General features: G+C 29.8%; 6 protein-coding genes across 6 annotated transcripts; 5 read left to right on the forward strand and 1 right to left on the reverse strand.

Annotated features, from left to right (window-relative positions):
* Positions 1-128: 128 nt before the first annotated feature.
* On the forward strand, positions 129-6,008 carry NAEGRDRAFT_63602 (uncharacterized protein; the record flags this gene model as incomplete). The annotated part of the gene is made up of 3 exons (XM_002681020.1): positions 129-752; positions 809-4,010; positions 5,362-6,008. The coding sequence occupies 3 exons, from the start codon at positions 129-131 to the stop codon at positions 6,006-6,008; spliced, it is 4,473 nt and encodes a 1,490-aa protein (XP_002681066.1).
* A 591-nt stretch (positions 6,009-6,599) lies between these two features.
* NAEGRDRAFT_5063 (rab family small GTPase) lies at positions 6,600-6,968 on the forward strand (the record flags this gene model as incomplete). The annotated part of the gene is made up of 1 exon (XM_002681021.1): positions 6,600-6,968. A coding segment is annotated over one exon (369 nt), but the record flags the coding sequence as incomplete, so codon positions are not given.
* A 339-nt stretch (positions 6,969-7,307) lies between these two features.
* On the reverse strand, positions 7,308-8,417 carry NAEGRDRAFT_46547 (uncharacterized protein; the record flags this gene model as incomplete). Its single annotated transcript, XM_002681159.1, has 1 exon — positions 7,308-8,417. The coding sequence occupies one exon, from the start codon at positions 8,415-8,417 to the stop codon at positions 7,308-7,310; it is 1,110 nt and encodes a 369-aa protein (XP_002681205.1).
* A 221-nt stretch (positions 8,418-8,638) lies between these two features.
* On the forward strand, positions 8,639-9,310 carry NAEGRDRAFT_63604 (uncharacterized protein; the record flags this gene model as incomplete). The annotated part of the gene is made up of 1 exon (XM_002681022.1): positions 8,639-9,310. One exon carries the CDS (start codon positions 8,639-8,641, stop codon positions 9,308-9,310), a length of 672 nt encoding a protein of 223 aa, XP_002681068.1.
* A 383-nt stretch (positions 9,311-9,693) lies between these two features.
* NAEGRDRAFT_63605 (uncharacterized protein) lies at positions 9,694-12,189 on the forward strand (the record flags this gene model as incomplete). The annotated part of the gene is made up of 2 exons (XM_002681023.1): positions 9,694-10,037; positions 10,083-12,189. 2 exons carry the CDS (start codon positions 9,694-9,696, stop codon positions 12,187-12,189), a joined length of 2,451 nt encoding a protein of 816 aa, XP_002681069.1.
* A 315-nt stretch (positions 12,190-12,504) lies between these two features.
* On the forward strand, positions 12,505-12,966 carry NAEGRDRAFT_30968 (polyubiquitin; the record flags this gene model as incomplete). Its single annotated transcript, XM_002681024.1, has 1 exon — positions 12,505-12,966. One exon carries the CDS (start codon positions 12,505-12,507, stop codon positions 12,964-12,966), a length of 462 nt encoding a protein of 153 aa, XP_002681070.1.
* Between the last annotated feature and the right edge of the window lie 2 nt (positions 12,967-12,968).

A 12,968-nucleotide genomic window follows, 5' to 3' on the forward strand; every position in this document is an offset into this window, starting at 1 on the left:
TTAATATGTTTGTTCATGGTACATAGAGTATTATTGGATGGAGGAGACATCACGATGAGTATTTACATTTATCATTTCCCATCAAAGAAAATTCCCTCGTTTTTTAACCGTTATCACTCAAAATAAAAATGAACCACCAACACACCAATAAACAGAGGCAATACTCATCCAATGGAGGAGACCTTAATTTGCCTGAATATTTGACTAGAGTAACATCACCTTCATCATCAGATAATGGATATGAATCATCATATCAACAACAACAACAACAATCGGAATATGATAATAATATTTCAAGCCTTTCTAATCAAGCCTCAACATCATATCAAAATACAAACATGAGTTTAAATGAAGTCTACAGAATTCCTGGATTAAATTATTCAAATCTATCATTTAAACCTCAAGGATATTCATCCAATGAAACTAATCAAATTAATGATATTTCCACTCTCTTCAAATCAACTTCATCGAAAGGAGTTTTCAAGATTGTTGGTAGGGTAAGACCTCTCAATAAATCTTCATATATAGTTAGTGATACAAATAGAATAATGGAAATTGGGGAAGATCATAAAACAGTTCTAATTGGAAAGTATTTGAATAAGGCAAATTCATCATCAACTTCTTTTCAATTTACATTTGATAGAATTTTTGATGAATTTGCAAATCAATCAATGTTTTATTCAAGTTGTGGTTATCCTTTATTTAAGAGTTTTGTTGGAGGAGTTAACGCAAATATTATAACATATGGTCAAGTAAGTAGTAATAATACTCTATTATTGAATTGTTACAATTGTGATATGATAAATAGACTAGATCAGGAAAGAGTTATGCACTTGAAGGAATTGGAGATGATGAAAGAAGAGGATTAATACCAAGATTTGTTGAGGATGTTTTTAAATTCATGTACACTTATGGACAAGGACAAGGTGTTTACAATGCTAAATTTACATTATCAGTTTCTTTTGTACAAATTTACAATGACAATATCACAGATTTACTATCAAGTAATAATAGTAAGGGATTAAAAGTTGCTGATGAAAAAACTAAAACTGTCATATTGGGAATGAAGAAACATGTATTGAAAGAACCAAAAGATATTTTCACTGTTTTAAAATATGCAAAACAGAACAGATCTGTTACATCTGGAATGAAACCACCTGATCTTCACACTAGAAGTCATTCAATTTTAACTTTATATTTGGATCAGAATTGGCCTCAACTCATATCAGCAAGTTCCTCATCTGTAGATATTCAAACTCATTCAATTTCAAGTAGAGTCACTTTTGTAGAGTTGGCTGGTTCTGAAAAGGCAAGAGAATTTTCACAAGCGATGAATAATACACCAAATGCAACTAACGAAGAAGGATCAAAAATTGCCAAAACTTTTAATGCTCTAGCTGCAGTAACATCAGGAATTGGTAAATTATTGAATGCATCACCAATATCCAACGTATCATTGAATAGTTCAACACTCTCTAGTCAGAGTAATAGTTCAACACCAAGCAAATATTATGTTCCATATAGAGATTCAAAATTAACTCACATTCTACGAGATACAATGAGAGAAGATACATTTAACTTATTTATTACATGTTTATATCCTCTTCCTGATAATTACACTGAAATATTGGCAAGTGCCAAGTACAGTTCAAGATTAAGACAATCCTTAATTTCCAACAATCCATATATTAATAATGAAAACACAAGTGTGTTATCAAATGTACACAGATTCCCATCACCACTCAAAAATTCAAACTCTGTTACAAATTCTCCCTCTAAGAAAGTTTCATTCAATTCAAGACCGAATCAAAATAATCATGTAAATATTAATCAAGATGATAGTGATGAGGAAATTATTAGACCTGTCTCTAATTCACTTCCACAATTGAATAATAGTAATGAAATTTCTACAAGGCAGAATTCTATCAATTCAAAATCTTTAACTAATTCAGACTTTGAAGATGAAGACGGAATTCTTGAATCTTATAAGGAAGAAAAGGAAAATGTCAACTTGGAATCGGAAGAGTTGAGACAAATTCTCAACATTGAATCTCTAACAAGAAAGAACTTTCAAAAGAATATTGAGCGTTTAGAAGAGGAATTGGTTAAAACTGATGAGGAAAGAAATCATTTAAGATCAAAAGTCATGGAAATGAGTGAAAAAATTCAAGAATTATCAGAACAAAATATGAAACTCAATGAAAATTGTACTCTTTCAAAAGTTGATTTTGAAAAGCTGTCAGACCAAAAAGCAGCGTTGGAAGAAGAAATGGAAAAAAGTAGAAAGTATATTGCACAGTTATCAAAGGAAAATACTAAATTGAATGAACAAGTTGTTAATGGAAGGGATAAATACATTTCAACAGTAGCAAAGAATCAGATAGAAGCTCTGCAAATTGAAAATAATGAACTAAAATTGAAACAACAAGGAAATGAAACAAAGGCTGCTAAGGAGTTACAACAACAAGTTGAGAGTTTAAAGAATGAAATCAAATTGAAAGATGTTTCCTTCTCTGAATTGTTAGATCAATTAAAGGAAATGAAACAGAGAAATAATAACTTGAGTGGTGAATTGGAGAAGAAACAAGAACTGTTTGATCAAACCATAAAAGAGAATGAAGATTTAAGAGTTGAAGTTGAGGGTCTATCAAGTTCAGTTGAAGCTAAAGAATCTGAAGTTGAAGAAATGTATCAACAAATTGATCAATTACCAAAATTGAATTATGAACTGCAAAGACTAGATAGAACTGTTCAACAACTTTCTCAACAAAATCAAGAATTACAATCTAGATTAGAAGAATATCAATCAGTTGCTAGAAATGAACATTCAAAACTTGTTGAAGAAAGAAATGAATTTGAACAAGCTCTTAAAAAACTTTCCAATGAACTTGAACGTGAAAAGAAGGAGAAGGAAAGATTGAGAGAAGAAGTAATTCAACTCAATTCAAAGGTTTCCTCATCCAATTCTTCCAATCAGACAGAAATTTCCAAGAGAGATGAAACAATTAAAATGCTAAAGAATGATTTGGAATTGAGTAAGAGATCAGCAGAGAAAACCATCAATGATTTGAAGAATAATATTGGACATGATTTGGAAGAGAGAACAAGAATGAGTTCTGAAATTCATGCAGTTAGTGCTAAAAAGCTTGAACTTGAAGTTGATCTTAAAAAGATACAATCACAATTCACTCTACTAAAGAAGGAGAATGAAGATAAGTCCAAACAACTTAAAACACTATCTGATGAAGTGGTGAATCTTAATTTAGATAAGAATAAGAGTGAATCTGAAATGAAGAATCAAATTAGCACATTGAAAGAAAACTTGAATGAACAACAAAAACAATCAGAATTAACCATCTATCAACTCAGAGAGGAAAACAAATCTCTATCAATTAGAGTTAATTCTCTTAAAGAAACAAATAATACTCGCTCATCACAATTAGAAGAAGTATTATTTGCTAAAAAGACGCTTGAAGAGCAAATGAGTAAACTTGTTCAATCATGTGGAATTGATTCAAAACTTGGATTAGATTCAGAAATTGAAAGGAGGGTTGAAAATTCAATTAGACTTGCATCACTTGAAAAACAAGCACTTCATCGAAAGAATGAAATTGATCAACTTGGTATTGAAATTGAACAAAAAGATTTGGAAATTGAAAAATTGAAAAAAGATTTCTATGAAAATAGACTTGAAATTCAAACATTGAGAAATTCAACAGAAGAATATGAATATACTATTACAACTTTAAAGACTAATTTGAATCAATGTTGTGAAGATAGAAGAAATTTGAGAGAGGAAAATATTCAACTCCTTTCTTCAAATGATAAGAAGGAAGATTTAATTAGAAAATTAAAACATGATATTGAAGTATCCAAGATGGAAATTAATTCTATTAAATCAGAGAAGGAAAATATTCAATTAATGCTTAAAAAGACCATTAATAACACAAGTGGTGTACATGATGATTTATCACAAACTAAATTTGAATTATTAGAACTTGCTAGAGAACGTGATACATTTGAAATGCAATATTTGAGTAGTGAAAAGAAGATTAAGGGATTGGAAGATGAAATTGATGCAAAACAAGTTCAAATTTCAGATCTCAAATATCAAATTGAAATTGAAAAGAGAGAAAATAATAATCCACTGTTAGAAGAATCAATTAAAAGATTAACAGAAGAAAATAAGAATATTTCAAAACAATGTTCAGAATTGAAAGTTGAAAAGGAAACACTTGTACAAGAAAAGAAAGTTTCAGATGCACAATCAAATCATTACAAGACTCTTCATAATGATTCATTGAAATTAATTGATGATTTAAAGAGAGAATATGAATCAAGATGTAGAGAATTATCAGATTGTAAAGATGAATTAGAACATTTAAGAATTCAATTAGAAGAAAAACAAAAATCTTTACAAAAAGCAAAAGAATTGAATTTAGAAAATGAACAATTGGTTGAAACAAAATCTGATGAAATTCAATATCTTAAAATTTGTTTAGAAGATTCTTCAATGAAATTGAGAGAATATATTGAAAAATGTCAAACACTTGAATCAACCATTGAAAGATTAGAAAAACAAATTCAACATTCTCAAGATGAATCATCAACCTATAGAAATGGTTTAGAAAAGAAGGAAAGTGAAAATAATGAACTTTTTATGAGATTTAAAATGTTAGAAATTGATAGAGATAATTTAAAGAAACAATTAGAAAATACTCAACAAGAATTAACAGAAATTGAAAATTCATATTTGGAATTGAGATCAAGTCAAGAAAATTTAACAAATTCACTTGAAAAATCACAAGAAGAAATTAAAAAATTGCATGAAGAAAAGAAATTAATTGAAAATCAATTACAACAAGTTCAAGATAACATTTCAGAAATGTCAGAACAAATTCAAAAAGATCAAGATGAAAGAGAAATGTTCATTTCTCGAATGATTAAATTTGAAAGAACAATTCAAGTATTAACAAAAGAAAAACAACAAATTGAATTGAAATTAGAAAAGGAAACGAATCAATTCATTGAAAAATTATCAAAGATTGAAAAACAAGAAATAACAATGAAAGAATATCAAATTGCAATTGAACAATTAGAACAAGGTAACAAATCACTTCAACAAACAATAACAGAAATGACAAGACAAGTTATTCAATTAGAAGAAGAAAAGAGAAAATCAAGTAGAACTTTAAATGATATTGAATCTGAATTGGAACGTGTTAAAAAAGCATATGAAAAAACTTCAAGAGAATTGAAATCAATGGTAAATTCATTTGTTTATCAATAAATATCATCATCATTTTAAATATATTAATACGAGTTAAATATGTTAGATTATTAATAAAAAAATGAATAAAGAAAGTGATTCACTTCATCAGGAAGAGGAAGAAAATAAGACATTATCGGAAGTTGTACAACAACAACAACAACAACAAGATCATAATAATAGTGATAGTGATAGTGAAGAAGAGGAAAATTATGAAGAATTAGGATATACACAAATAAATAATGAAGAATTTAATTATAACGAAGATGACGATGATGAATGTACAATAGATAAAGAAATTACGGAAAAAGAAGAATTAACATTTGATGATTTTGATACTGATTTTGAAAAAGCCTTGGCATTTGTTTTACAAAATAATCAATCAAATACAAATAATATTAATAATACTAATCATACTAATAATAATAATAATAACACGAATGGAAAGAAGAAAAAGATTAAAATAACATTGGGAGCACTTGATCCAACACTTAAAATTCAATATTTAAATAATAATGAAAACAATACATCACCATCAGATTATTCAATTAGTAACAATGATGATGATGAGGAGGAGAGAATTAATTCATCCTCATCAGATATAATATTAGATTCTGAAAAAGTAAATTCCATAAAGAATATTATTAAAGATATTGAATTGGCTCCACCAAAAGATTTAAAATGGTTTTCAGAAGATGATTGGTTAATTAAATTAAAGAAATTAAAAGATCAAGAGTAAATTATTTTGTAAAATATTTTGTAAAGTATTTTGTAACATCGATCACTAATTAATGATATTGAACCATAATTAATTTCTATAATTAAAAATTGATGATATATTTTTCTTTAATTAATTAAAAAAAAAATGAATCAAGATGAATGGAGGGAAATTATTAAATATTTAGAACCCATTGATTTATTTACTTCTCTTTCATCAATTTGTAAATCTTTACAATATATTATTGAAGAATGTTGTGTTTTATTTGATGATATTGCAAATGGAAGTTGTTGTATTTCATTCCGACCTATTTTAAATATTTCTAATGATAATACTATTTTAAATATTTCTAATGATAATACTAATTACAATAGTATTAGTGAAAATAATAATGATAATAATAATAATAATTCTATAGAATATGTTAGAATAATGGGAAATATAAATTATTTTACAAATTTATATTTATTAAAATTAGGAATTAAATTAGGAAATATTAATCCTACCTCATTATCAGATCAAAATGATATTGATTTAATATTAAATGAATATCAATGTAATTTATTAGAATTTTATAGAAATAAATTATTAAAAATTAATTATCCAATTGAAATACATCCACCAAGTGATTATTTATTAAGATATATAACATTGGGTGATCTTGGAATTGGAAAATCAACCTATCATAATATTATTAGAAATGGAAAGTTTGAAATTTATAAAAATATTGGAATTGATTTTTGTATAAAAACATGTACATTACCTATAAATGGATTATTAATTAAACATCAAATATGGGATACAAGTGGAGAAGAGAGATTTTATAGAAATAAATCAAGTTACATAAATAGATTATTAAGATTTAAACAATTATTTATTTATTGTTTTTCAATGAACAATGAAGAGAGTTTTAATAATTTAAATGATTGGTTTGAACCAATTAAGGAAATTAAAGGAAGACATTTAGAATTAATTATTGGATTACATTCTTATTATTATGAAAATTATGTTAATAATGATATTAAGAATAATGTAAATGTACAAATAGTTAATGCTATTAAAAAGGCATATTCATTAAGGAAATCAGTATTTGTTGAAGTCAATTCAAAAATAATGTTAAATATTTTTGCTCCAATTTGGTATTTACAATTAAAGTATGCCTATTTTATGGATTTATCTAAATTAATTTATATATTACCTTCTAAAACTGAAACAAAAAAGAATTGTTTATTACAATAATATTGTAAACTTGATAATTTTTTAATAAATTTTTTAAATATTTTGCTTTCAAATTCAATTATTATCAAATAAATAAATTCTTTATAACCAAGGTTTCAAAGTTTCCAAAGTCTTTTCATATAATTTAGTTCCATATTCAGGATCATAACTTTCAGCATTACTCTTTGCAAGATTACAATGACAAAAATATTTTCCAGAAACTCTTTCCAATTCCTTAGCACAAGAAACATAGATTTGATTAATAGCACCTTCAATAGGTGTGAGAGCAACAAGACTAATACCCCAATTGAAAACATAATTGAATGGGAACCAAATATTTGAACCAATATTTGTAGAAACAATACCTGGATGAATAACATTAATTGAAACACTACCACCTAATCCTTCCTTTTTCAATAACTTATCAAAATGATAAGTGAACATGATTTGAGCCATTTTAGATTGAGTATAACCATGGAATGGATTGTAAGGTCTCTTTTTAAAATCAGGATCTTCCAAATCAACATGACCAGTTTGATGAGCTTCAGATGCAACAAAAACAATTCTACTATCTGGTCCATTTTCAGCCAAATTATTCTTTAACAATAATGTTAAGAGAACATGAGCCAAATAATTACATCCATATTGAGTTTCATGTCCTTCCTTTGTTAAACCATATGGTGGTGTCATTATTCCAGCATTAGCAATGAGACACTTGACCTTATATTGTTGATTAATCTTTTCAGCAAATGATTTGACACTACTCAATGAATTCAAATCCAATGAAAGGAATTTCAAAATTACTTTTGAGTTTTTCTTATTCAATTCTTGTTGAATTTTGTTTAATGCTTCGGTTCCTCTTTCTTCAGATCGACAAGCTAAAATTACATTAAAACCAAATTCACAGGCCAGTGTTTTGGCAGTTTCATAACCAATACCAGAATTGGCACCTGTAATAATATAAAATTGATCAGCCTCTGGTTTAACAAGTTCAATTTTATGAGAAATCATTTCTTCTAAAGTGGACATGAGTGGTTTAATTTTAACTCCGAAAAATGGTACCAATGACTTTATTTTAGTAAGTAGCTCCAATTCACAAACTAATAAATAAAGTCCATAAAAACAGAAATAAAAGAATTCATACACCATCAATAAACGTTGAATAAGAGATGATGATGATGAGGATGATGAAGTGGATGTCCAGTCGCTCATTTTTTTTCAAGTTGTTTTTTCATGAAGGCTTGTTGACAGAGAGGTGTTATTGAATCAGTCGGCAAATGTTTGGTTCGGAAAACGTTCTCAATAGTGTGTTTCAATATAAACAACTCATCAAATATTACAAAATGTTTAATACTCTCCAGAATGAAGGCTTTGTTTTCAACATTTTGAATTTGCATTTAATAAAATTTTATTTTAATTAATATTTAAAAAAAATGCCACCAAGAGGAAGAGGTAGAGGAGGTGCTGCTCCAATGGGCAGAATTCCTTCTTCGGGAGGAGCTGCTTCACAACAACAAGAAGGAAGTGGTACTGCTGCTAATGCAGGTGAAGAACAAGCAAAGAAACCACAAATTTTAACTCCTTATCAAGCTATGCAAAGAAAGGCTCTTTTGATTCCTCCTCTTTATCCCGAAGTTAAGATTCATAAATGTAAACCAATCTCTGATGCTCTACATGTTATGATTGAACAAATGAGAAATTCAAGAGGAAGAATTAGAAACTCTCCATACTATGTTGACTCACAACATTGTGAAGCTTGTTTGGATGAAAAAAAGGATCCACTCATGCAAAGTCTTGGTATAAAAACTGGCTATTTCCCAAGCGAAATAGTTGTCAGACCAAACAAGAAGCGTCTCATGATGCTCTATAAGAGATTTAATTCTGGAAGTGATGAAGCCAATGTACAACGATTGGAAAAGCTCTTCAAACAAAAAAAGGATGATGACGATGAAGACGATGATGATGACGAAAATGGTGATATTCTTGCTGAGGATGAGGAATCCGATGGAGGAGATGCCTATGATGCATTCGAAAACTTTGACGATGATGAAGATTACTTGGATGAAGAAGAAGTTGGAGATGGAGATGAAGGACCAACTATGTAAACCCAACTTTCTAATATGGCTGAATTTTTGACACAACTTGAAGCAATATTTGAAAGAGCATAACAATATCCGAATTGAAAGAACATCCATTGTTGCACACACCAATTTCCTTCCTGATGTATTTGCACCAAAACAATAAGATGCAACAAACAGATAGGCAACATCTCATTATCAAATGTGATTAATAAATCTATCTCTTTATGAAAGGAAGTGAGAGTTGTAAATGTTATGAACATTTCAGTAGTAACTGAGCACCAAAATAATGTTATAAATCATCCTCTTTACGTCTCGTTAAAAGTTTTGGTGGGAAATCTTGATTGTGTACGACAGATAATTCTCTCTCTGCACTGCAACACACCTCATTCATCCAAAGGAAAACAAAAATGAGCAGCAGCACCACTAGTAAGGGAACAACTAAAAGGTTTTCTTCTACAAGCAGCCAGAAGGCTTCTTCAGGAGCATTGGCAACAGCTGGTAGTGGTGCAAGACCAGGCTCTCAACAAGTGGGAAGTTCAAAGAAGAGAATTCCTTCATCATCTGGTAGTACAAGCTCAACTAAAAGTAAGAGGAAATTATCTAGTGGTTCAACTCCTTCCAGGGATAATAAAACACAAAATTATTCCTTCTCAGATCAGGGAATGTATAGTACAGTCTCCCTTAAAAACGAGAAGGCTGTACTATTAAATGATGAGGAAATGATTAGCGAGTTTGAAAAACAAAAAAGAAGGTAAGGATTTGCATTGATGAGCAATGAGCTTATATATATGAAAAGATTGGAACGATTGGCTTTTGTGATGAAGTTACCTTTCATTGATGTAGAATACTTTTTTAATGCATACGGAAGTGAATACAATATATATAATCTTCATCAACTTTCAATGGTTGTAGACCTTTTGGAAAATCACAAGTTAAAAACAATACAAGTAACGGAAGCCATTTGGGAAAGAGAGGATGTTCTTGACAAGCTTCATTGTCTTGTTGAGGAATATAATGCTGTAAAGGATTCAAATCCTGGTTTAATTCTTGTAGCACAAAAGGAAGCACTCATACTGCAAAAAGATATTCAGAAAAAGGGGTTGAAGATTGTTGAACTAATTGACAAGTGGAGGAAAGACCTTAGTCTTGATTATCCTTTTAGGTTTATGGAATATACTAATTATCTTATCAAAATGAGATATGATTTGGAATTTGTTGATAATAGCGACCTCTCTCATTACATTTTCCCTTTCAGAGGTCATCCATTACTTGCAAATGTTCCAAGTCTGTATTATGAAAATATTGAAAAGTTGTTAGAGGTTCCTGATAAGAAGAATCCATCACTTTCAGCAACTGTAACATATCCACTCACTAAAAAGAAGTTAAAACTTGCTGATAAGGCAATGAATGCAGAAAGAAAGTTAAACAAGTACGAGGCTATTATTTTGAGAGAGGAAGATAATGAAAGGACGATCAAACAATTCTTATTTACTCTCATCAAAAAAGGAAAATTTATTACAGTACTGAATGTTTCAGAAGGAGAATTTGAACTCACTCCTGAACAGCAGCAAAAGATTAAGGGAATTTTCAACCAGAGCCCAGAATATGTCATTTCCTATTTCAATCTTCATGCAAGAGTAAATCTTGAACCTCAATTTCCAGAGAAGAAACCAGAGCCATCGACACCTAAATCATCAGAAAAAACAATCCAAAACGATGTTGTTATAATAGGGAGTGTCATTGCTCCAACTCCTAAAGCAGTTTCAAATGGCCAAGTTTTCCTTACAGAGGAGGAAGATGATGAGCTAGATGATGAGAACAGACTCGGAATTAACAATGAAAAGGGGTATGCATCCGACATTACAGACGATATTGAATTTGAAATTATTGAAAAGAAACAGGATCAAAATAATTCTAAAAATTATGATGGATCAGGGGAAGAAACAGAAGAAGAAAATGCTTACAAGAAACAAACTGTCTTGAAAGAATATCATACTGAATTGGAAGCAACTCACCAACATCATGAACCATTGGAAAATCAAAATCCTTTATCTCTTAATGATTCACTCGATGAAAAGAAATTCCAAAACCCATACCAACATGATGAAAATCGAGATGAAGAAGAGGAAGAAAACGAAGAAGAGGAAAGGGAGGAAAACACATTTGGATACTCCAATCCTTACGAGGATGAGGAACCACACAAATACCAACATGAAGGAGAGGTTCATGAAGGAGATAAGCGTGATGAAGAAGGTAATGATTTTTCGCGTGTTTATGGTCTAGATAACATTGAGGCACCGAACGAAAATCATACAAATGAAGATCTCAACATTGTGGATAATGTACATTTGGAAACAGAATATCCTGAGAATCATGAAGTTGTTCATGCTACATCCGTGGAAACTCCAATACTTGGTGATATAATGGAACCAAATCTAGAGGTTTGTCCTCCTTCCCCTAAATACCATGAAGAACCAACCCAAATTCATGATGAATTATCTCACAAAGAACCTGAAAACCATTCGACGGTTCCTCCATTGTCAACTAATCTTGAAGAACCATCAAATGAAACTGCCGAGGATTCATATAATGTAAATTCATTCGAAACACCAAGAGATTTTGATAACTTTTCCAATCCTTACGGGGATGAGGAAGATTCGCAAAAACAGAGCTCTGGATCAATTCATCTCAGTACACCTGTTTTAAAGGGTGATTTACATATAGGTACACCCCTTATGCAGGCCAATATTCATTTTGGAGATCCATTAGTAGTAGCTGCTGGTAGCTCTAAAGATAAGGATAGTAAGAAATCAAAACACAAACGAAGTGGGTCGAATTCTAGCAGTAGTAGTAGTAGTTCTGGATCCGATTTCTCAGATTTTGGATCTGATTTTTCTGATTAAATAAACAATGCAATCATTCTCATGAATAAGGTGGAATTGTTCTTTTAATAATCAACCGTTCCTTTTTATTCCCCAATTGATTGAATGCTTTTTGCTTGTAGTCTTGTTGCCATAAAGGTAGAATTACAAAGAATGAACAAGTTCAAACAATTTGCGGCAAGAAACAAAGTAGGAACAACACATCAAAAAAGTTCCTGTTGAACTATTTTCTAAAAATACTTGAATTGTTATTTTACAGTTAAATAGTTGAAGATTGAAAAATCTTTTTTCAATGGAAATTCAAACAAAACAACAAGAAAAAACAACTTAACAATCATGCAATTATTCGTCAAGACACTCACTGGTAAAACCATCACATTGGAAGTTGAATCTAATGATTCAATTGAAAATGTTAAAAGAAAGGTTCAAGATAAGGAAGGAATTCCACCAGAACAACAAAGACTCATCTATGCCGGTAAACAATTGGAAGATGGCAGAACTATTAATGATTATAACATTCAAAAAGACTCCACACTTCATTTGGTATTGAGATTGCGAGGAGGAATGCAACTTTTTGTAAAAACATTGACAGGAAACACAATTACTATTGAAATGGAATCAAATGATACTGTTGAGAATATGAAACAAAAGATATTTGATAAGGAAGGTATCCCTTCAGATCAACAACGATTGATTTATGCAGGAAAACAATTGGAAGATGGAAGAACTATTAGTGATTACAATCTTCAAAAGGATTCAACTGTGCATTTAGTATTGAGATTAAGAGGAGGTTGTTAAAT

This window comes from Naegleria gruberi (genome assembly GCF_000004985.1).
Source record: "Naegleria gruberi genomic scaffold NAEGRscaffold_7, whole genome shotgun sequence".
In the NCBI taxonomy this organism is placed as follows: Eukaryota; Heterolobosea; class Eutetramitea; order Acrasida; family Naegleriidae; genus Naegleria; species Naegleria gruberi.